The 25,681-nt window shown below is 41.2% G+C and overlaps 1 protein-coding gene across 1 annotated transcript in view; it reads right to left on the reverse strand.

Moving 5' to 3' along the window:
• The window catches only part of RAD17 (RAD17 checkpoint clamp loader component), a 1,292,309-nt gene that overhangs the window by 115,886 nt on the left and 1,150,742 nt on the right, over positions 1 to 25,681 (reverse strand). The window contains exon 16 of the mRNA XM_044063883.1: positions 21,272 to 21,329. Within this exon, the coding sequence (XP_043919818.1) occupies positions 21,272 to 21,329 (58 nt within the window). The remainder of the gene's footprint in view (positions 1 to 21,271; positions 21,330 to 25,681) is intronic.

The following is a 25,681-nucleotide window of genomic DNA, read 5'->3' on the forward strand; positions in this document are numbered from 1 at the left end:
GCTTTTTTTGTTGGCGGTATACCCTTGTATGATTTAATTGCTTCCCATTAGGGGGGCACCTGACATCTGGGGCAAGAAAAACTGATATAATGGCTTCGACTGCATGTTTTATACCCCCTGATGACCTGACGTCATGGAAGAAGGGACAGCAACTGACGCAGGACCCAAGACTTTGTTAATCAGGCCGACTGAGGGCTACTGCAAGCAGATAACCCAAATGTAATGACTGCAACAGTGAATACAGTCGAACATCTACATTTATGGTAAGTGTACACAACTGTACTTTCTGTATAACTGCATGTCAATGATTATTGTCACTATTACTGTGCATGATTTATTTCTCAAAGGAGGATGATGTAGAACAGAGTGTGTATTGTGTCTTTAAGAAGCATTTCAAAGTGAGGGCATGTGCGTATAAACAGACATCACATGCAGGCAGCAGTGCCATTTTTACTGAACAGCCAGAGTGTTAACATATACGAGTGCAGTAGTCAGACTGTGCATAAGTTTATAGGTTCTTAGATTAGTACTAGGCTAACTGCTCTTGCGAGCCATATTATGCCTAGCCAATTATCACTTGTGACACACAAACTCTGCACCTTGTGTTTGTAAGGCAAACATCTTAACCATTAGGCCACCCTCCCAATCTTAAGTTTAAGTTACTAAGCCTCAATCCTGATGTGTTTGTGTATAATAAAGCTCCTTGAACAGAACCCACAACTGTTTGTCTGTTTTATCCTGACCGGACGAGCGACATAATGGACCTGCTGATATTATCTCTCTGTCATCTTCTATTAGTTGACCCATTTCATTACACCTCTCCTTACCTATTTGTCTATACGTCTCACACCTGTTTTCAATGAAGGCAGAGGGGAAGGAAGTAGACTTCAATAGTGAGGACTATATTTACCATTACACAAAAGAAATTCATGTAGACTCAAAGGTAAAAATCCTGAAACATCAAAGCTACAAAATGGTTTTGCTTAACATAACATTCAGTGAATGGAAAAAAGTATTTGTTTTATTTATTTATTTTTTTACAAAGGGGTTGTCCCTGTGCACCACGTACATATGGGGACCTCCCTGGATTATATACACTGACACCATGGTAACACAACAGTGGGTAACTGCAAAGCTGGCACTGCTGAATCCAGGCTTTCAGCTAAACCACTCTGTAGCATTAGGACTCAAAGAAAGAACACATACGGAGTTGCACACTCCTGCCAAGTCAGAGAGAAAGTAACGTGCATGAATATGGGGTGACCAAAGGTAATCAACTTCAATATCCCTAACTGAGGTTAGAGTGGTGCATCTCTGCTCATTCCTGATACCTCGACTTGGAATTTTATACAGGATGGATAGGAGTTCAACCCTCTCACTACAAAAGGGGTTCACTATCTTTGAGGATTATGATGCCACCTTCGAAGTTACAGGCTTAATGGGCAGAGGATATAGCTTCAGTTTGGAATCCTTCTCCTACTTTTGTCATCTCCAGCTCATTCTGGCCTTAAACCTCTTTTTTCAGATAATAAAGTCAGCTCCTTTGGGTGGTTCCTGTTTAGTGAGCTTATGACCCCAATAGCATTTAGGTTTGTACACTGAACACGGGAACTTTCCAAACAGCATCAATAAAGAATGACATCCAAACTATGCAAATGACAAAAAAAAAAAGATGGAATCAGGAGGCGTGGCTTTCCCAGTCTGGCACAGGATCATTGCTGCATGCTAGAAAGGGTGTGTGTGCCCAGCAAAGTGGGATCTAGCAATCTAAGAACTTACAAGACAATCTGGCAAATAGTGACTAAACCTCATGTTTGCAAGGCAGTAAAACAAGGTAGACAAAGAACAAATGAACAAAGAATCCTCTGCAAATCTGCTTTGTAAATAAAATATGAGCACAACTTAGCCTTAGCATGTAAATTATCAGCAAATGTAAAAACATAGCCAAGCTGCACCTACACAAATATCCATCCAAGGTGAAGTTTTGCAGAAAAAAGTTGATAATCATTCTTGGGAATTAACACTACAGAGGGCCTGATTAGGGCCTTCCATAAAGTTTTATGGCAGAAAATGATGCACATGGCCAAACTCAAAAAGTATTTACTCTCACTAATCTTAGAAAAGTTCACCAACTGAAAGCTTCCTGTAGACATGCCCATGAGACATTTCATACATGCTGTATTTCTATGGAGGGGGGAAAACATCAGGCAGCTTCTTACAGAAGAATAAGGAAACATTTCTGGAAAAAAGCTGAAGTTTACCTTGTCCTTTAAAAAAAGAAATATGTCTCATTCTGCTGTGAAGGTTTGCACTTCACAGATTTTCCTAGAAAAGATCACTGCAACTGAAATTGTTCCCTGATAGCTGGCTAAACTGGGTAAAATAATAAAGCCCCTGATGGCAACCCAGGTGACGAAGTATCATCCAGCAACTCAGGAATTGTAAAAGTTGGTGAGGGATAATGAGAGTAAGAGGCAGATGTTGGCCTGTCTATCTTGGGAGGAGGGAGGCAGTCTATCACACTACAGTGCTGGCACTACTGGAGAAGTATGTGTATGGCATGCAGCATATGGGTCAATGGCATGTGGTTGCCTTTGTCAACATTTGTATAACAACCTTCACCCTACATGCATGGCAGGACACATACATTAGGGAATGCGCAACAGACCACTACCCATGTGAATGAGCAAGTCAGCTACCAACATGGAGAGGGGATTTAGGGTTAGAAAACATGTAAGCTCTTAGTGATGACTAGATGATGACTTCACTGTGACCATTTTTGTCTCAGTGAAGAGGAATGAACAGGGACTGTTGCAGACGTAAAGAGGAATCGAAAAAAGGGGGGGTGTTGTGTTTTGGAAATACCAGATTTGCAAAACCATTTGGACAAAACAGAAGAACAAGCAACTGCAGCTTGGACTTCAAATTTTACTTACAAAAAGATGACCTTCAGAAAGTTCAAACAGCTTCAGTATGGTGCTGAGTCACTACTTAGACTATGAATGCTTTAAATGGCATAAAGATCACACTGGATCAGGAAAATAACTCAAGACAGAGATGTCAGAGATGGCTCAAAACTGTAAGAAATGGAATGCGAGTATGGGAGGAGGAGTGGGACCCAATCCCAAATGACAACCCTTTTCACTTCAGTGTGTGGATGTTTTAAGTCACAGGTCTCTAACTTCAAGAACCTGAAATATATCTACTCAGCTCTGACAACCAAGTCCAAAAACTACACATGCAATACGAAAGTGCAAAGATGTGGCTTAAAAGACCCTGAAAAAGTAAAAGCTTTGTATACAAAACACTTTTACCAAAGGAAATCCACACATCACTGCTGTCTGAGCTATGATGGACTAATCCAGATGAGGTGAATGGACCTTCTGAAACAGACAAAGGCAGAACAACACTGCAGGACAATGTCTAATCAGTGGGCTCTGATCACACCATTTGTGAGAGTTTAAACACTGGAAGTGAGAAAAGAATACTTCTGTAACATTTGGCTATTTGGTAAAGAATAAAGGTCTATATGAGGATGATCATGTTTCTTAAAGCAGCAAATAGTGATTAATACAAGAACCATTCATGAGATAAAAAGCACATTCTGCTCATGACACCAATCAAGACTGTTCAGTTGTTTCAGTAGCTGCATACCTGTAACAGGATCCATCCTGTATGGTGCATAATTATAGCCTCATGACTTTCATGGAGTATGATACGATGTTTCCTTACTTAATGTACCACATAAAAGAAAACAGAGAACCAGGCAGCATATGAATACCTAGACAGACAAATCACATTCCTAGCACACTGCTATGCAGGGTCCCTAGCTGGGGAGGAAATGTGTCACTCATCACAGCACTTAAGCATCTATATATTAATGGTGTTGCTACTACTACTCAAAGATGAAAAAAGCATACCCATGAGAAGGTTTCAAGCTACCTCCAAATTGGCAAGACCATATATGCTTTGAAAGAAGTAACAGGAAAGTTTAACGGGTCCAAGACCAGATAACACTGAACTTGCAGGGACCACTCGAGGATCTTCCTTCTCATCCTGGAAATAAGAATCACATGCAACACAGCTACCATGCAACCTAATCTTCTTAGGGTCAAAAAGAGTGACAGACAGAAGTTGAGACTGGAAATTAGTAAAATATCCAGCACCCTGGACTTCCAACATGGCTGCACACTGATCAGCAAGCTTAACTTCAGTACTATGAGTGTGAAAACAGAAACTGAAAAAAGGGAGGCAGTGAAACTGTCTTTTTTGGGTAAAATTCACTTACAGGCCACTAAGTACACTATCTTCTTAGGTGGCATACAGGCATTTAGACAACCTGAAAGAAAGTACAGTTTTGTACCTACCATAAATGTAGATGTCCGATTGGAATGCATCTGCAGTCCTTACAAATGGGTTGTCCTGTCGTCAGGCAGCCCTTTTCCAAAGTCTGGGTCTGGCCTCGGCTGGTGTCGCACTTCACCCGACGTCATAGCTGCAGTTATTCGGGTATAAAGGCATCAGCCGACGCCATTTTCCTCAGTGTTTCTTGCCCCAGATGCCAGGTGCCCTCTAGGAAGGCTAAATTTGGATAAATGCAAATGTTTCCAAATAGTAGAGAGCAAACAAAAAATAAACATGTATGTACATATATACAAACAAATACACCATAATAGATTCCCGCAGCTAGCTACAAGATGGGCAATACCCTAGGAGTACCACAGAGGGGAAGGAGGGTGGGTAATCCTGACTGCAGATGCATTCCTATTGGACATCTACATTTGTGGTAGGTACAAAACTGTACTATGTCCTTCAAGGATGCATCTGCAGTCCTTACAAATGGGTAGAATACCATAGCCAAACTGGGGGAGGAGGAGAAAGGTAATTATGGTGTAGTTAAGATCCCTTGCAAAACAGCAGTGGCAAAACCTGCTCGGGATCTAGAGTATAAAGGTAAATTATAATGCTTGGCAAATGTATGCACGGAGCTCCAAGTAGCAGCCTCTAAAATGTCTTTGGTGGCCACTAGAAAAGCTGTGGTAGTGGCTGTAGCCCTTGTAGAGTGAGGCCTGATGTTTTCTGGAGTCTTCTTCCCATGGTAGGAGTAACAATATCTAATGCAATTTCCTATCCACTTAGAGATTGTCTGTTTTGAAATTGCTTTTCCTTCCATTCCTGTTGCATATGCTACCAGTAGCTGGTCAGTTTTTCTATTACCCTTGGTCCTGTCCAGGTAGTAGCGTAATTGCCTATGCACATCCAAGGTATGTAACAGTCTTTCTCCCTGTTTTGTGGGTTGGGGAAGAATGTAGGTAGGTGGATAGCCTGATTCAAAGATACTCTGGAAACCACCTTAGGCATAAAAGTAGGATTTGTTCTCATGGACACTATCTTGATGGAAGATCAGGAAGGGCTGTACTGCCATTAATGCCTGAAGTTCAGATACCCTTCTTGCTGAAGTGATTGCCAGCAGGAAAGCAGTTTTCCATGATAAGTATTGCAATTCTGCTGTGGCTGCTGGTTCGAAAGGAGGGAGTGTCAATTTTTCTAGCACAAAGTTCAAGTCCCATGCTGGCAATGGTGGCTTCCTAGGTGGTTTTACGTTTTTAATTCCTCTTAGAAACTGCCTAAGCAGAAGATGTGAGAAAAGTGGAGGATCCAAGTCGTATTCTGCTGAAATAGCTGATGCATGAATCTTAATGGAAGAATAGGACAGGCCTTTGTGGAAGAGCTCTGCCAAGTATTCCAGGATGTTGGCTATGTTTACCAGTGACACATTTTCTCCTTTTGCAGTACTCCAAATGGAATATCTTTTCCATTTTGCTGAATAATTTTTTCTTGTTGAGGGTCTGCGAGACTCCAAGATAATGTCTTTAACCCTTTGTGATAAATTTGGGTTCTTTGTTCTTATGCAATGTTCCAGGCAGTCAGCTGCAGTGGTTTCAGGTTTGGATGCAGGGTGTTGAAGTTGTTCTGTGTTAACAGCAAGGGAACAAGGGGTAGGGGCCATATTTGTTCCCGAGACATGCTCCTCAATAATGGGTACCAATGTTGTCTTGGCCAGTCTGGAGCTATCAGAATGATCCTTGGACGGTCCTCTGATTTTCAATAGCACCTTGTGCATCAAAGGAAGTGGTGGGAATGCATATGCTGTCAGGTTTTTCCAACTGAAAGATAGGGAGTCCACCTTCCAAGCAAATGGGTGGTACGTCCTTGTGCAGAATTTCTTTAGTTGGTGATTGCGTGGGGATGTAAATAAGTCTATCTGTGGGAGTCCCCATTTTCTTGTAATGGTTTTGAAGATGTCCGGATGGAGCATCCATTCGTGGGCATCCGTGGTTGTTCTGCTTAGTATGTCTGCTAGAATGTTTTCTTTTCCTGGTACAAAAATTGCTTGTAACTGAATGCTGTAACTCAGGGCCACATTCCAGAGGTCCATTGCCATCCGGCATAGAGGGTACGAATGTGTGCCTCCCTGCTTGTTGATGTACCACATAACTGTGGTGTTGTCTGTCCTTATCAACAGTTGACCTTGTTGAAGAAATGGTCTGAATGTCTGAATTGCCAGTTTTACTGCCAGCATTTCCTTTTGATTTATGTGCAGGAGCAGTTGGTCCGGAGTCCATGAACCTTGTATGCACTTGTCCAGCATGTGGGCCCCCCAACCAAGGTCTGAGGCGTCCGTTGTGATGGTTTGGCTTGGCTGAGTGTTGTGGAAGGGCAATCCTTTGTTTGATTGACAGGCCTGAGCCCACCATAGGAATTCTTGCTTCAGGCATGGAATTATAGGAATTTGGGTTTCTAGGCTGTGCCTGTGCTGAGACCATAAATTCCTTAGGTACCACTGTAACTTTCTCATATGCAGTCTTGCATGTGGAACCAATATTATGCAGGATGCCATGAAACCCAAGGCTTGCAGGACTTTTCTTGCTGTTAGATGGTTCTGTTTTGTTAATGCACAAAAAACCAAAGACAAGCAAAGAATAATCCACGACCTTGAAGAAAGGAACCAGAACTCTGCTAAAGTCCACAAGGCTGTATTTTTATTTCTGAAGTGTTCCAAAAGTCACAGATAAAATCACACTGAAGTATTCCAAAAGTCACAGATAAAATGCTCAGGCAGTCCTGAGCTTTATCAAGTGAAAACAAATGCAGTATGCAGTAACCTCCATTAAATAGCCTAGCAATTATACAATTAAGTAATTAGTAAAACTAGAACTAAGGTGTGTGGTGGGAGTTGGATGTTAAAAAGTTAGTCATTATACCAACTCAAAATGAAATGTTTGCAACAACATCTGCACTTAAATAAAATGACTAACCATAAAACATTTTAAAATACCAGTTTCCTAGGAAGACTTTATGTTCTGAAACCTGAAACTGGTAAAATGTTTTATGGTTAGTCATTTTATGACTAACTTTTATCAACCACCTCAAAGCACCACACCTTGTACATAGACTTACTAATTAAGTACTAGGCTTAATGGAGGTTACTGCATACTACATTTTGTTTTCATGACTGATAGTTTCAGGGACTGCCTGAGCGAAAGCTGACTTTTGTTCTGTTATCATCTGTCTCGGAATAACAGTGAAATTATCTGTGACTTTGGAACACTTCCAGAAAAAAAAAAATACCTTGTGCTTTGTCTGTTTTGTTAATGCCAAGAAGTAGAGAGGGAGTTGTTCCTGTTTTTCTACTGTTAGGAATGCCATTTGTTTAGATGTATCCAGCTCTGCACCCAAAAAGGTTATCCTTTGGGATGGTATCAGCCTTGACTTTTTTATATTGACTGTGTATCCCAGGGCTTGTAGTAGGTAAATGACTCTTTTCAAGTCTTCTGCTAACTTGTTTTTGTTGTCCGCTTGTATCAGGCAGTCGTCCAGGTAAGGGTAGATTTGGATTCCCTGAAGCCTGCAATGAGCAATTACTGATGCCAGGCATTTCGTGAACACTCTGGGAGCAGTAGATAAGCCAAAGGGCAATGCTGAGAATTGATAATGCTCTGATCCTGCAAGAAATCTGAGGTATCTTCTGCAATTTGGTCGTATGGGGACGTGCAGGTATGCCTCCTTGAGATCTAGAGTTACCAGCCAAGACTCCTTGCCCAGCATGGGAAGAAGCTGCTGTAGGGTCAGCATTTTCATTTTGAATTTTGGAACAATGAGGAATGTGTTTAAAGCGGACAGGTCGAGTATAGGTCTCCATTTGCTTTCTTTTCTTGGTACCAGGAAGAGTCTGGAGTAAAATCCTTGTCCTTGCTCTGTAGATGGTACCTTTTCCACAGCTCTCATTCTTAATAATTGAGTTATTTGTTTTAGAGCTTCTGCCTTTTGATTTGGAGGTAGGTTTGGCATTCCTCTCTTCCCTGGTAGAGTATGGAAGTGAAACCTGTAACCTTGGTCTATTGTCTGCAAAATCCACTTGTCTCTTGTGATGTAATGCCAGTTTACTGAAAATAAAGCTAGCTTCCGCCCAAGGGTGCTTCTAGTTGTTCCCTGGTAGGCGGTGCTAGAGCCAAGTCACTGTGAGTGTCCTGTAGTAGTGGTGGTGGCTGTGTCTGTGGCTGCACCTCGCTGGTTGTTACCCTGCCACTGGCGTCCCTGTAGGCACCCCTGGATTGCCTTCTGCCTCTTGAGCGCCTATTCCTGCCTCTCTGAGCTCTGGAGGAGTCTGGAAAGGACCAATTCTTGGAGGGCCAATTCCTGCTAAACCTTGGAGGTTGGACCTGTAAGAAATCTTTCACTGTTTGTACAGATTTTGCCTTTTCTTCCATCTTCTTCAGCACCTGTTGTGCAGGAGAGCCAAACAAATTGATCTTGTCCATGGGAGCATCTAGTAGTTTTGATTTGACATGGTCTGGTAAGGCCTGCTCTTTTAACCATGCATGCCTTCTGATAACTGTGCCAGTCATGGCTGATCTAAAGGAAGCCTCCAGTGCATCATAGCCGCATTTTAAGGAATGGTTACTGACTTGCTGAATGTTATATGTACCATTTCCTGAACATATTTTTTGTCCAATGGTTCATCTGAGGACAGTTTTTTAGTTAACTGATCTAGCATAAATTCTTGATACTGGATCATGTGGAATTGACAGTTCAAGGCCCTAGCTGAAAGAGTAGCAGAAGTGTAAACTTTTTTACCCCATCTCTCTAAGGACCTGGATTCCCTTTCAGAGGGGAGGGGGTTTTTAGCAGAGATAGCTGTTACAGCTTTAGGACCCTGGGAGATAGTCTCTGGGTCTGCAAAAGGAGCCTTATACAAATGGTAATGCGTGTCCGGGACCCTGTAGTACCTATGGGCCAGAGGTAGAGAATCAGGAGCAGTACAAGCATCATTAAAAGCATCATCTACAACAGAGAGAACTGGAGGTATGGCTAAAGGTCTATGTTGTGGTAAATGCAGAAAGGTTCTAAGCCTTTTTCTAGAGTCAGAAAAATCCTGGCCCTGCCACTGAAATTGTTCCCTCATAGCATGCAATGTTTCCCCAAAGGAAAATTCCTCAGGCGGAGAGGCAGAAGGAATGGACTCTTCAGCATCAGAGTCTTCATAAGGGGAGAAAGGAGCCTCTGGAGGGTTAGTAATATCTGAATCAGAGGAATCATCTGTCGAAACTGGCTCAAGGGGCTCTGCTCTAGGCCTCTTCTCTGGAGGTGGGTGAGAGGCCCTGTCAGGGTGAGATTGGGATCCCCGGATTAAAGAAATGAGATCCTCTGCTAGACTAAGCATTTGAGAACTAGAGCTAGGCCTGTGAGAGGGGGTCTTAGCAGGCCCAGATTTTGTAGATTTAGCTGCTTTAGCCCTGGCAAAGGCCTTAATGTACATGGATGCAGGTGGCCTAGCAGCTCCATGTGCAGGGGTAGAAATATCCAGGGGGATAGTGTCAGACAATTCCTAAGAAACTGCAAGAGCAGGAGGTATATCAGAAGCCGATTCCGCCAGGTTGGAAGAGGCCTCAGTAGGAGGTAAGGAAGGAAGAACCGCTTGCTCGGTTTCAGTCGGTCCTTTTCCTTCGCTTTTAGATATTTGCATAGTCGGAGGATCCGGCGGCATAATGTAAGCAAAATAAAACTCCTCAGCAAATTGGTTAAAAAGCACAGGCTAGACAAGCTACTACGTTGTGGTCTGGGCCTAAGCAAGGTAAGCAGTAAGAGTGGAAATCTTTATGAGGTATTTGTTTCCCACAAGTTAAACAGTTATTCACTTTTTCTGACATCGGCTGAGGCAAGAAAGAGTCTAGCAGTGCCAGCTTTAGAAGTCTTGGTAGAAGTATTGGGTAGTAGTAATCTATGGTTCTGACCGACCGGCACAAGAAAGACTGAGGAAAATGGCGTCAGCTGATGCCTTTATACCCGAATAACTGCAACTCGAACAACTGAGTCGGGTGAAGTGCGACACCAGCAGAGGCCAGACCCAGACTTTGGAATCCGGCCGACCAAAGGGCTGCCTGACGACAGGACAACCCATTTGTAAGGACTGCAGATGCATCCTTGAAGGACATCTAGAAAAGGTGAAAAGAAAACACTGCCTGGGAAGAATCCTACAGCTGTTCAGCAAAAAGCAGTTCAAGCTTCAGTTTTGGAACAAGAGATGGCTTCCAGTAATTTAGAGGAACTAACTAAAACAAATGAAACATTGAAGGAGTTTATCAACTCAAAATAACAAAAGCCTGGGAAAAAATAGAATCAGCTTTCATCATCTATTAAGACAAACTGATAAAATTGCAAAAAACAGGATTAAATGAAGAAAATGCTGGCTGAGTATGAAACTTACAGGAAGAGTTGTTTCAAAACATGGTAGAGTCAGAAGACAGAGAACACAGAGAAAACCTGAGATTTTCTGATGTACCAGAGAAACTGGAAGGAACAGACTATTAATTTTATGATAGCACAAACATGCAACTGGACTGGTATTCCACAGCAGGATTTGTTAATTGAAAGGACACATCAAGTGTATTCTCTAAATCTAGCCATGAGAAAGCAGACAAGACCTGTATTAGTAAAGGTGCAACCATACCACCAGAATGAAATGATCCTTACAAAGCTGTTGCAGAAGAGCAAAGTATTCAAAATTGGAAACTGCTGAGTGTTTGTGGAAAATTATTATTCACTGTGCACTGGGTATAAAAGAAGCACATTTATCCCAGCAATCAAGAAATATTGAGAGGAACATGTGAGATTCAAGTTTATACAGCTGTCTTCAGATTTTTTTTTCTTGAGGATCAAAGACATTTTGGATACAGAACAGGCTACAGAGGAAATAAAAGAAAAGTTTATCCAGAAAAAGTGAGTCAGCAAACAGAAGGGGACTCTTTCTCATTCTCCTGGCAGTAACACTCAGAGATACTCTGCAACATTAGAAAAGGTTTCACTAGCAAAGGAAAATGTTTGACAGAGTGAGAAAAAAGTACAGAAGATGATTACACGAATCAGAAGTAACTCGGGCTTGAACCAGTCAAAATGCACGCTAAAACAAATCTTGTTATTTTAGTAACTTTATAAGTGTACAAGAGCAATATTTAAACTCTGTCCCAGTTTTAGAGCCCCCAATTACTTTAGGCTTAATTCAGATATCTTCAGCTAAGAGGATGACAGAGGTATGGATACCTCTTAACTGCTGCTGCCAATGCTCAATCACTCCACTTCACACACACGCGCGCGCACACATACACATCCGCTTTCACAATACACATCCGCTTTCACACATGCCAAGCACGCATACACTCACACTGTTTTCATTTTTTTTTTTAAACATCCTCAATGTTTCAATTTTACGCTCACTAAAGAGCAAAAGTGCTGCTTAGCAAGGGTAAATAATGGTGACTATTTCTTCCTTAACGCTATCTACATTATCCTGGAACACAAATGGCCTTACAAGTACAAACAAAAATGGAAATAATATTGAATTACATTAAGAAATGCAGAGTGCAAATAGTAGATTTGAGGTAGTAAGAGAGTAATGGCATGTATTTACATTCTACTAAAAAGTGCTGTTATGGAGCTTAAGAAAATTTTGGGAGAAACAGTCAGCTGTCAGCAGGAAATATTTTTTATTGGTAAGAACTGAAATTTAATTTGCAATACTGAGGATGTATCAGGAGGACCAATAAGGGAAAATATAACAAAAGAGGGCATATTTCTGAAAAGATTTATGAAAATATTTGGTATGGAAGATGTGAATTCAGTAGTAGAATTTACACATTATTCCCCAAGATGCAATAACTGGGCTATACTAGATAGAAATTGTGTGTCACAGGAACACGTGCATTTATTTGAAAGTTTTGACACACATCCAATAACTACTTCAGATCATGCAGTGATTAAAAACTTTGACAAAAATGGAGTATAATGAAGTAAAATGAGATACTGGCACTCTCCCACCTACCTGTTAAAAAGACAGGAATTTAAGGAATGCTTAGCAGAAATTATTTGAGAGTTATTAGGGAGGATAGAATCATCTTCAGAACTTACAACTAGTTAATGGATAAAATGAAAATGGAGTTAAAACAGGAGAAATAAAACAGAAAGACATATGATTAAGAAGTAATAGGAATTACTTAGAGCAGCTGGTAAAGTTTAAAATATTGTAGAATAAGAGGAATCTCACAGAACAAGAAGAGGCACACATACAGAGTGCTAAAGAGAAAATAAGGAAGTATCTGGATAACCTGCATGAGTTTAAAAAGATTGTTGCCAAGCAACTATTTTTTGCAACAACTCCACAGCACAAAAACTAGCCAACAGAAAGTAGAAGAGGTTGTCTCCAAACTTAAGGGGGCCTATGACATAAAATAACCAGAGATCCTGCAGAGGTATTACAAATATTCCAGAAACTTTATGAAAAGTTGTATAACTCAGACAAATATAGAAATCAAGAAATAGCACAAATGGAAAGATTTATGTAAGACTTAATTATGCCAAGGTTAGATGCAGATGAGGTGGAGAGACGACAAAAATGGTAATGAATAATCAATCTTCAGGAACAGATGGTCTTCTTCTGGAAGTTTAGAAGTTAGGAGGGAAGAAACAGAAAAAGATATGGAAGATTTGGTTTAACAGTAGGAGAAAGCATTAAAATCTTGAAAGAAAGCTGTGGTGGCTGTATTACCTAAAAATGGTAAAGACCATTCAGACACAGCTTCATATAGAACCATTTCAATTTTACATCCACCATGACTATAAAGAGTTTATGTCTATACTAGCTAAAAGAAAGAAAGATGTTGCCAAAACTGATATATTTGGATCAATATAATTTTGTGGAGGGGGAGGCATACATTTGACAACATTAATAGAACAATGATGATCCAGAAGGAAGCAGAATGTAAGAAAATACTGCTGTTGTTGGCGAGTCTTGACGTAGAAAAAGCATTTGACAGAGTAAGCTGGGATTTTCAGTATGGCAATGGAAGCATTTACATTCCCTGATACAATAAGGTTACTTAGGAGGATGTATGAAGGATCAAAGGCAAGGATTAAGGTGGGAGGGTTACTCTCTGATAAGTTGCATTTAAACAGAGGAATGAGGCAGGGGTGTCCTCTTTTCCCTATTTAATTTGTTTCATAATTTACAGCCATTGGCAAAGAAAACAAGAGACTCAGAAATGCAAGGATATAACTGGTGTGGTACTCAATAAAATGGGGCTTTACTGGCAGATTATATTATTTTGTACCTGATAAATCCAGTAAAAGACATCTCAAGTGCTGTGGAACATTTTGAGACAGTTTGAAGTCCTTTCGGAATATAAAATTAATGAAGATAAAACAAAGGCTATAGCCAAAAATTATGTACCCACACATAAATTGGTTCTGCAATACTCATTTATGGGGACACAATAAGATAAACTATTTAGGAGTATGGATTAAAAAGGCTTCTATTATGGCAGCTAAGGATATGTGGGAAGTAAGTAAACAGAAGACAGAAGAAAAACTTAGAAACTGGATGCTCATTTACAGATCTAGATAGTAAGATACAAGCAAGTGAAAATGCTTTTAGCCCCTTTAGTTTTATATATGGGTTAGGCATATATATATATATATATATATATATATATATATATATATATATATATATATATATATATATATATATATATATATTTTTTCCCCGGTTAGGGGTTGCCACAGCGGAACGCTGGTCCACTTATGATTGGCAGTAGATTTTTACGGTGCCAAGGTGCCAGCCTGACACCCAACCTTCAAAGAAGCCACACCCATTCACATACGTACCTACCTGCATGTCTTTAAACATCACTCAATGACGGGGAGTACATGCAGACTCCACACAGAAGGCACTCCAGCAGAGAATCGAACCGAAGAACCTCTTGCTGTAAGGTGACAACGTTAACTGATGCACCACCGCAGTCTCAACTAGAGCAGAAACTGTAGACAATAATAAAGAGCTGAAGGAATTCATCTGGGAGGGGAAAAGGGCAAGAGTTAAGTCGGATAAATTGATCCTTCCAATATAACATGGTGATTTAATGTTAACCTGATTTGAAGGGATATTTTAGAGCTACACAGTTAAGGCTCATACACATAACACAAGCAGAAGGTCAGAAATCAAAATGGAAAAGAATGATGATGGGGGGGTTAAAAGAGAGAGAGTGGGATTTTATATGCAGATCCTTAAGAGAACAACCACCAAACAGAATAGCTGGCAAATTTTAAAAACTCCCTACAAAGTACTCTGAGAAACATTGGGTGAGCAAATGGCTGTAATAAGGAAATAATTCTTTTGAGCTGGGACACAGGATATAAATTGCCTGTAAGGCCTGATTAGTTTCAGCTGTATATACAAAAAAAAAAAAAAGAAGATGCTTACAGGACAATGGAAATCAAAGTAAAAAAGCAATTGTACTTGAGGTACTAAATATTATAAGAGAGATAAAAGAACTGGATGAGGGATCTTCAGAATGAGCAAATTACATTGAAATAAGCTGCAATTGTGAGAACAAATGCATGTCAAATAATATTCAGGAGGAGGAGAAAAGAGGTTTAAGGGAAGATAGGAATTTAACAGTTTATGTAATGTTAGACTGATTATAGCTACAAAGAAAATAAATGTGATTGTATAATGTATGCAAGTGGAGGGAAAAAGGTCAAATGTGTTTTCTTTTTTGTTAATATAGATTTGCCTACATCTCAAGTCATGACATAATAAAGGTGTTTAAAAAAAAACATGTCCAGCACCCTTTGGTTTGGGGAAAAGCACTACTTTTCTAGATGCTCACACATCATACTTTGAATGACACAACGTGAAAAATTTGTTTGGGAACTGCTAGAAGTAATTGTAACATCAAGCAGCAGTTTAGCTTGGACCAGTTTAGGGCAGGAAGTTGACATTACAAACCAGTCACCAAAAAGATGTCTAGCACTGCCATATGCTCTGTGAACACACGAGGGCAAAATAGAGACAAAGGGAGGATTTTGAAATGGAAATGAACTTGCACATCAAATAAGGGAGTAGTAGAGAAGATTTTATAGCCAATCTTGTACTGCAGGTCTGAGCAACAGGCCAAACTCACTGATGAAGGAGGATGATGGATTAAGGACAGAATACTTTGAGTGCAGTTATTCAATTCACTGAGGTCTAAAAATGGTCTTTACACTCTGACATTTTTGTCCTAAGAAATAAATGTGACAAGAATTTGTTTCCCAAATATGTGAGAATTATTTGGATTGATCTCTTTTGCAGAAGATGCTGTATGTCTCTTCTTCACTACAGCAAAGTGATTACAGGGATGGCACAGGGGAGGAGACAGAAGTGGGAAAATTCTCTCTGAGAAAATAAATTCATTGTTGATGAAGACTCTCCAGTCTAATTTATACAAGAAACGATGGCTGCCAACCACCTCATTTGAATTTATGAACTAAGCAGTCAATAAGCCAAGTGTGCAACTTGTAGGAAAATAGAAAAAAAGGAAGGCAATACATAAGTAAAACATCACATATGCAAAAAATGCAATGAAATATACAAAATCAGTGTAAGCAAGCAAATAAAAACATAACAGGATAGCAGTCAGGAGGTATGAAGGAAGAGTTAGGCCCCATGAATATCCTTAGTAGGCACACCTCTGAGGAAGGCTGTGGGGGTGGCTGTGGCCTGGTGGAGTGGTCTGATACCCCAGGGGACAGATTTCCATGATAGGAGTAAAAAAAAAATGCGCAGTGGCTGCCAATCCACTGACTTGGTCTGTTGTTTGGTTGGTTTCTGGTTCCCCTACCCCTGACACAGGACACAAAAAGTTGTTCTTTTCCTGAAGGGACTTTGTTCTGTCAAAATAGTAGCGTAGCTGCCTATGGATGTCTAAAGAGCCTTGAAGCAGCCTTTGTTTGTTTTTTGGGTTTTAGGAAGGTAGGTGTAGTGTGTATTTGGTTTAAGGCCCCTACCCTGGATACCACTTGATAAACGGCGAAAAGGTAATTCCCGAAACCTGATCTGATGGAAGATGAGGAAGGGCTTTAATGGAAGAAAATGAAAGTCCACTGTTCAGCAGTTCAGCTAGGTACTGTAGTGATTTCTCCTTGTTGATGGTGTATCCCAGAGAAAGCAGTAACCCGTCACACATATGCCAGATGTTAGTAGTATTTGTTTGTTTGCTGCTTGGATCAGGCAGTCATCAGATAAGAAAGGAAGAGTCTTGAATAAAAACCTTGACCTTGTTGGTGCGAGGGTACCTTTGTATAGCTCTCATGTTTAGCTTTGCTGAAATTTGTGCCTGCCTCTCTTCTTTGATTTTGTGGTAGGTTTGACAGAGTCATTGGGTTTGCTTCCTGTATTGTTGTACTTTTGTATACCAACTCTTGGTGCTGGAAGATTGCATGTCTGCTCTCCTATGATCCTTGTGACTGCCCTCTGCCCTTGTCGTCTGTATCACCTCTTTGCAGGGGGCTTGTCAGTGGCTGGAAAACCAGTTTTTTTTTGAAGGCCAATTCTGGTGTGGTGTGTGGACCTGTAGTAAAAACAGCTTTTTGCATAGATTTGGCTTTTCTTCCATTTTCGTGAAGTATATCCTCAGCATTAGTACCAAAAAGTACATCCTTTTTGTAAAGCAGCATCAAGTTTTAGCTTTCACGCCGAAGCCAGGCATGTCTGCTGGAGGCCTCTAGGGCATCATAACCACATTGAGTGTGTTTACCCTTACCCACTTGCATCATGCATCATATCCTGTAACTTTTTTTATTTGTTGGTTTGTTTTCAGGTTTTTTTTTTTTTTTTTAAATTAGAACTGTTCATATTTAATCATATAAAACTATGAAACTGGCAGTTTAAGGCCCTCTCATGTGGGGAGGTATATACCTTCTTACCTTTCCTACCTTCTAGAGAGATAAGATTTCCTTTCTGCAGGAAGTGGATTGGAGGCAGTGGAGTGCCTTTCTTTTATCCCCTAGGTCCTTGTTCAGCATCAGTTCAGGGCATTAATTTAAAGAAATTGGTAAGAAATGGGTGAACTGGGTACTCTTGCTTAATATCTATCAGCAGGAGGCAGAGGGTGCAGGATAAAGACAAGTGTTCCTCTGCATCAGAATGCTCTGATAAAATGGATCCCTGATCAGAAGAGGGATTCTTCCTCCCTCTGGGTCTCTTGTCAGGGGGGGAGGGCTGAGAACCTCTGAGGAGATATTAGATCCTCAACCATTTTTTAAGCTTAGGCATGGGTAATTGGCCCGACCGACCAAGACTTTGGAATTTGACCGACCGAGGGACGCCGCCCGACGGGAAGCCATCTGTGATTACTGCAGCTGTATGCACGATGAACATCTTCCTCTTCTAGCTAACTGATGTTATGGACTGCCACAGTTCTGGGCCCATTCCAAGTGACTGACTGCTGTGCCTAGTGTTTTAGCTGAGAATTCAAGCATCAATATTGCACATACTAGTGACAATGATACACACCTGCTTCGAAAAATATGCCGACAGCTGAAAGGTTCTGCCCAGTCTCTATTACTACAAGGCAACCATGAAGACCACTACAAAGTCTCTAAAAATGTCTGTAAGCCTAAACTAGTCAGATAAATCAACAGTAGTGCCACAATCTTTAGTTCTGATCAATTCTGCAGTTGTCACAGAGTCTAAACCTTACAAAAATTATGCTACAGGCTCTGCACAATGGCAGTTTTGGTAAACACAGTTAATCCACAATGCCAGGAAACCACTTGGCAAACTCTGTGCTTCTAACTAGATCACTGGGTTAGTATTAATACATATTGACCATGTAGTACAGCCTTCTCAGAGGTAATGTGAAGAATGCAAACACTAACTCACCAAATCAGTCCACAAAAGAGCACAGGGCTGGCAGGCAACTTCACAATAAGGTCTGACTTAGGGCTTGAACAGTAAGGAGTACTTCTCTGAGGACAAGATGAGAAAAATCCTGAATACGACACCACAGCAAAGAAAAACTATTAAAACAATAAAATAAAACTTTAATTAATATACTTAAAAGCATAATAACAAAATGTTAAATGAGCCTCTAAATGATGAGCGCTTTCGGCGGAAACTACCTTCTTCAGATCGTAAAATGCAAAAGGCTGCAATTGGTTACAATGTTTGTGGATAGGCAATCCTGAGACTTCAAAATTACACACCTACTTGCCCAACCAATCACAGATAGACCAATCAAAATAACCAGGAAATTGTAGGCTCAAAGGTCATGTCCAATAGGAAATTAAAATTAAGTGTTGAAAACCAATCACTAAAACACCTACAGGAAGTCAACATAACATACACACCTCTCAGTTATAGGCTCGGATACTAAGTTGAATGAGAAGTTAGCGAATACAGCCAGTCGCTGGAATACCAATGAAAACCAGCATAGCTTACGCTCCTCTCAATATAGCCAATACATTAAATGTCAAATGGGGTAGAGGCCAGATAACTAGGAAGTAATGAAATCAATTATGTCTAGTAAGGAATTTGAGATTAGCGTTTATGGCCAATCGCTAAGGTAACAATAGAGAGTCCATTTAACACACACACCTCTCAGTTGTAAACCCAGTTATGTCCAATAACTGCAGTATTATCCAGTATTATCCAACAGAAGAACTAGTGTCCTGTAAAACCTAGTGTCTGCTTGCTTGTTGCATCATCAGTCATCAAAAGAACCTCAAATTACTGTCCAAGAGACGAGAGTACTTGGGAAATCACTAGTGTCCTGCGAAGTCAACGTCTGCGAGCAGAGACTAGGTTTTACAGGACACTAGTTCTTCTACTGGGTAATACTTCAAAGATTGGTGTAGTTTGCTCTGCTATATGTTGTACATCTTTTCGTTTCGTCCCCATTTCATACTGCATGTCCTGGATTGGTTAGACTGAGAGGAGTGTACTCTATGCTGATTTTCTATTGGCATTTTAGTGATTGGCCTTAACCGCTAACTCTAACCCTTTTATTGGACATAACTGGGTTTACAACAGACAGGTGGGTTTACAACAGACAGGTGTGTGTTAAACGGACTCTCTATTGGTACCTTAGCGACTGGCTATAAACACTAACCTCAAATTCCTTACTGAACATAATAATTGATTTCATTACTTCCTGGTTTTCTGGCCTGTACCCCATTTGACATTTAATGTATTAGCTATATTGAGAGGAGTGTAAGCTATGTTAGTTTTCATTGGTATTCCAGCGACTGGCTATATTCACTAACTTATCATTGGACTTAGTATCCGAGCCTATAATTGAGAGGTGTGTATGTTATGTTGACTTCCTATAGGTGTTTTAATGATTGGTTGTCAACACTTACAAGACCTTTGAGCCTACAATTTCCTGGTTATTTTGACTGGTCTATCTGTGATTGGTTGGGCCAAGTAGGTGTGTAACTCTGAAGTCTCAGGATTGGCTATCCATAAACATTTGAATCAATTGCAGCCTTTTGAATTTTATGATCTGAAGAAGGCGGCTTCCGCCGAAAGCGCTCATCGTTTAGAGGCTCATTTAAGATTTTGTTATTATGCTTTTAAGTATATTAAAGTTTTATTTTATTGTTTTAATAGTTTTTCTTTGCAGTGGTGTCATATTCAGGATTTTTCTCATCTTGTTTTATTTCAACTTGAATTGCCTTTAGCAAGTGTTGTGTTTACATTCTGTGTTTCTCTGAGGACAAGGTCAATCTGTCCCAGTATTATAATGCTTGGGCTGAAGTATCAGGGTGGCTCCAATTAAAGAGCAACAGATGTTTGAGTGCATCTACTATAGAAAAGAAAGCTTCTGGGGTCTGTTTGTGTTTAGCAGGCTTACCAGAAGTCTGTACAGACATGAGGAAAGTAGACTTTGGAGCCAATGCTACTCTATTTGCTATGGCAGAAAACACGATCTGAAATAATTAGGGGAAACGGTGCATTACGGAAGGGAAAATTCTTAAAGGGGCTGGAGCACTAGTGGTGCCAAGCCAGATCCAACAAGTTGCTCAAGGGCCCACATGATACAGCATGGAGCACTAATGCTGCCAAGCCAAATCCAACAAGTGGTTCGAGGACCAACATGATAGATCAGACGAAGTGAATGAATGAACAGGATACGTTTCACAACACAACGAAACATATTAACTAAGAGACTGTCCCGTCTTACAGGCAAAAAATATTGTCTATGGTAAACATTTGAAGCAATGGCACTCTGTGTATTCGCCGCTAATCTCACCACCATTAAAACTTAGCAAGTCTGCCATACATAAATGACAGAATGCAAATCAACAAAGGTATGGTCTAAGTCACTGAATAGGTAAAGATGCTGAGTCACTGTATGTGCCTCTATGATGCGAGCGAAGCAGAGCGAAGAAATAAAAATAGGTTAAATGGAGACAAATTGCACAAATCTGTATGCCTTAGACTACTGTAACCTTCTAACACTTCGGGTAATAGTCCAGAACTTTGTATTATGAAAAAGCAGCAGCTACAAAAGGAGAATCAGATTAGTAAACTAAGGAAAAGAACGTTTAAATGGTATTCAAATACCTCCAATTTTATGGAAAGACTGATGGTAAGGATGAAGGTGTACACAGATCCCATGCAAGCAATTTGAATTTACTTCTAGAACACAGATGTACAGACTACACATTATGAAAGAAATCTTTAACAATAAACAAGTTTCAACAAAGTGAAGTTAAAAAAAAATACTTGGCCACTACTTAAAGTTGCTGAAACATGCAACACTAAGTGTTAAGCATTTTAACTCAATAGTACACTTTTTGTATAAATAAAGGGGAAGAGTGCAGTTAAGGGACATGAATAATGCAAAAATGTAAGTAACTGGAAAAAGAAACTGCTCATCACAATACATACCTCGTGGAGTATCTTTTCAAAGGAAGACAGCCAACATCCTGTATGAAAGCAATCTGAGCTAGAAAAAAATTCAGAGTGTTCTGTTAAATTTAGTTACTACTCAAGATAAACATGTGCTACATAGTGCATAGTTGACTGGATTAAAAGCAGGATCCTCTCAAACTACAAATAAGCTTCTACAACTGTGCAATTTCCCTAAGGAGATGAGTGCATCATTCATAAGGCAACAGCAACTTTCCCAAACCCATCCAGAATGAGAAATGGGAATTAATATCTTCCTGTGAACAATCATTTAATTTCCTGCACATTCATCATTTACCTTATCTGGAAATTGCCTTCCTACTACTCAGGCCTCTGAGTTGCCTACATAGGTCTCTCAAATAATGGTGCAGGAATACTTAAATTACTGTCAGTTGGTGAATGAAACAAAAGTAAATGGAATTAGGTCTACTAGAAATTCAAACATTTAACACACCAGCTGATTTTGAGGTGCATCTCCATTGTGCAGAAAAGCTGGGAATAGCTTTCTGTGCTTTACCTTGCAGCTCAAAATCATGAAGTTCTGCAACTGTCCAGAGTGTGCTGCATTACATATGCATGTCAGCATGCTTCAACAGTACCATTCTCAATCTATGACTGAGATCAATGCATGCCATAGCAAGCTGCCACTCTTGGAAGGCACATGCATACTGGAGGCCATTTCTCCTGGCTTTTTCATCATACATATCTCGGAGACGGGTTTCAATAACCAGATGGATGAGCTGGCCACTACCTCCCAGGCCATGTTGTTTTGCACCTGGACCCGATACTTGAACCTGGATCACAAGGATTACAGTAATGGCTCCATTCCTCTTCAGTACTGACCAAACTCTAAGTTAGAAAATTACAAATCTGAACTTTTGAAGTCCTGCTGCCACTCCAAGAAAAGGGTAACAGAATAATGCACCCACTGCACACGGGTCTACTTCACAACACTGAAATTTCACAACGTTGAAATTCATAACACTGAGACCATAACACCGAAAATTCAAAACACTTTAAACCCAAAACATTGAAAACTCAGAATATTGAAAGTGTGCTTTATAACATTGAAAACTACTTTGCACAAGTAAATAAGATCTCTTCTACCTACACCACCACCTAACAAACACAGTTTCTATGTTTCTGCAGGGGGGCAAGCCCCCCTGCACCCCCATGTGGGGGGCTCTGCCCCCCACTCCCCATAAATTAAATATACCAACTCCAAGATCGCACTACAGAAGAAAAAAAAATAATTTCCTAACAGTGTATGTGAGGTTAGGAAATTAATTTTTTTTTACTGTAGTGTGATCTTGGAGTTGGTATATTTAATTTACAGAGGGTGCGGGGGGGGGGGCAGAGGCCCCCCACATGAGGATGCAGGGGGGCTTGCCCCCTTGCAGAAACATAGTACAAAGTGTGTGGAGAGGATGCTATTTATATATGCATTGTAGTTTTCAATGTTATGCAGCACATTTTAAATGTTCTGAGATTTCAATGTTTTGGGTTTTCAGTGTTTTGGGATTTAGATGTTTTGGTCTCAATATTATGAAATTCAGCGTTATGAAATTTCAATGTTATGACGTAGACCCCTGCACACAGCACTTTCAAAGACTGTGCTCATTGAAAGAGCTTACTAAAAAGTACAGTTGTGTACACTTGCCATAAATGTAAATGTTCGAGTGTATTCACTGTTGCAGTCATCACCTGTGGGTTATCCCTGCTGAGGTAGCCCTTGGCCGGCTCAAATACCAGAGTCAATGTTTTTCTGCGTCAGCTGCTATCACTTGTGGACTGAGGTCAGGTCGTCAGTGCTACAAAGTAAGGCAGCTGACGCCATTTCATCAGTTTTTCTTGCCCTTACCAGTCAGAAGCCCAAGGAAGTATGGCAAAGTGGTCCTGATGGTTAAAAACCACCCTAAGAAGCTTATGTCTCCCTAAGGAAAGAGGATATAAGGGGGAAGGAAACCAGGACTGCAACAGTGAATACACTTGAATATCTACATTTATGGTAAGTGTACACAACTGTACTATGTTCTTCATGTTTCACTGTTGCAGTCATCATTGGTGGGAGGATTCCCAAAGCTGAGGAGAAGGGTGGAAGGATTAGTTAGAGACCTAGGCATGGGTAAGCAAGCCTTGCAGTATTGCAGAGGCAAACCCTGCTCTAGCCTTAGAGAAAAGAGGTAGGTGGTAATGCTTTGTAAAGGTATGGACCGAGGTCCAGGTGGCAGCTTCCAAGATATCCCAAGTGGGAAATCCTCTGAGGAATGCTGTGGAAGTAGAGGCTGCCCTAGTGGAATGGATACGAACAGACTTAGGGGGTGGCTTCCCATGCAATCTGGAGCAGAAATGGATACAGCGTGATATCCATTTGGAAATGGTTTGCTTGGAAATGGGCTTCCCCTCTGCCCTTGGGCAAAGCTGACAAGACGTTGGTCCATTTTCCTGAAGGGTTTAGTACGGTCCAGATAGTATCTGAGTGGTCTGTGCATGTCTAGTGAGTGCAGAATTCTTTCCCCCTTGTTTTGAGGGTTAGGGAAGAAGGTGGGTAGATGAATGGCTTGGTTGGTGGTCACATTAGATACCACCTTGGGCATAAAGGAGGGGTTAGTCCTCAGAGAGACCCTGTCTGCATGGAAAATGATGAAGGGCTCAATGGCCATCAGTGCCTGAAGTTCTGAAACCCTTGTGGGCAAGGTAACAGCTAGCAGAAAAGCAGTCTTCCAGGAGAGGTATTTCAGTTCAGCTGAAGCAGCAGATTCGAAGGGTGGTAAGGATAGTTTTTCCAAAACATAATTCAGGTCCCAGGCTGGTGTAGGTGGCCTTCTGGGAGGTCTGATATTAGAAGCCCCTCTGAGGAATTGTTTAATCAAAGGATGTGAGAACAGGGGCTGGTCTGTTTCGAAAAGAGCTGAAATGGCTGAGGTGTGGATTTTAATAGAAGAGAAGGAGAGGCCACTATTGAGCAACTCCACTAGATAGTCCAGGATAACAGGGACAGAAGGTTGTGAGGAACTGGCCCCTTTGGACTGGCGCCAGGAGCAGAATCTTGTCCATTTCCCTGTGTAAGGTTTTCTGGTGCTGGGCCTTCTGGCCTCTGTGATAATGTCTAGGACCTGTTTGCTTAACAGGTGCCCATTACTTGCCCTTAGAGTATTAGCCATGCTAACAGTTTGAGAGTCTGCAGGTCTGGGTACAGCATTTCCCCCTCCACTTGAGTCAAGAGGTCTGAGATCAGGGGGAAGCTGCCTGGGAGGCTGTGATGTCAGGCTGTGCAGCAAGCGGTACCGATGCTGTCTGAGCCAATCTGAAGCAATGAGGATGGCCTTTGGTCTCTCCTCCCTTATCTTGATCAGTACCCTTGGGAATAAGAGGCAAAGGAGGGAATGCGTACACAAAGAAGGAGTTCCAGGGTAAGGTCAAGGCATCCACCTTCCATGCTAGGTGGTGATACTCCCGGCTACAGAATTTATTTATTTTTTTTAAACTGGTGGTTGAGATGCAAAGCAAAGAAATCCACCTCCGGATTTCCCCACTCCTGGCTCCTGAGTGACATGCAAAAAGTTCTTTCTGTGGAGCTGCCATTCGTAGGGGTCCAGTAAGTTTCTGCTTAAGTGGTCTGCCAGGGTGGTGTTGATCCCTGGTAGGTACTGGGCTATTAGGTGTAAGCCCATGGAGGAGGCTGTCAGCCAGAGGTTCATGGCTAGCCTGCACAGAGGGTAAGATTGGGTCCCTCCCCTGTTTGTTGATGTACCACATTACTGTGGTGTTGTCTATTTTGATAAGGAGGAAGCCTGGCCTGAGATGGGGTTGGAAGGATGTCAGAGCCTTTTGTACTGGCATCATTTCCTTCTGGTTGATATGTAAGCGAAGGTGCTGGGCATCCCAAAGACCTTGGGTGCACCTGCCTGCTAGGTGAGCACCCCAAGCAATGTCTGAGGCTTCGGTGGTTATGGTCTATCCGGTAGGGTGAAGGATGAAGGGAAAACCCTTGTTCTTGGCACAGACCCCTGCCCACCAGAGAAACTCAGCCCTTATACAGGGGATCAGAGGGAGAGAGGTCTCTAGAGGCTGTGAGTGTTGACACCAAAGGTTCTTTAGATAACAGTGAAGCTTTCTCATGTGAAGCCTGGCCAGAAGAATTAGAAGGATGCAAGATGCCATGTACCCCAAGGCTTGCAGGAACTTCCTCGCCGTGAGGTGACTTTTGGATGATGGGTAAAGTAGAGATGCTGGAAGCTCTGATTTCCTGGGGATAGGAAGGCCATTTGAGATGCTATGTCCAGCAGTGCTCCCAAGAAAATGATCCTCCTGGAGGGTGTTTGCTTTGATTTCTTCTCGTTGATGGTGAACCCTAAGGAAGTTAGGAGGATTTTGACAAAGAGGCGG

This window comes from Protopterus annectens, chromosome 2.part2 (genome assembly GCF_019279795.1).
Source record: "Protopterus annectens isolate FY-2018-M chromosome 2.part2, PAN1.0, whole genome shotgun sequence".
NCBI classification, from domain to species: domain Eukaryota; kingdom Metazoa; phylum Chordata; order Ceratodontiformes; family Protopteridae; genus Protopterus; species Protopterus annectens.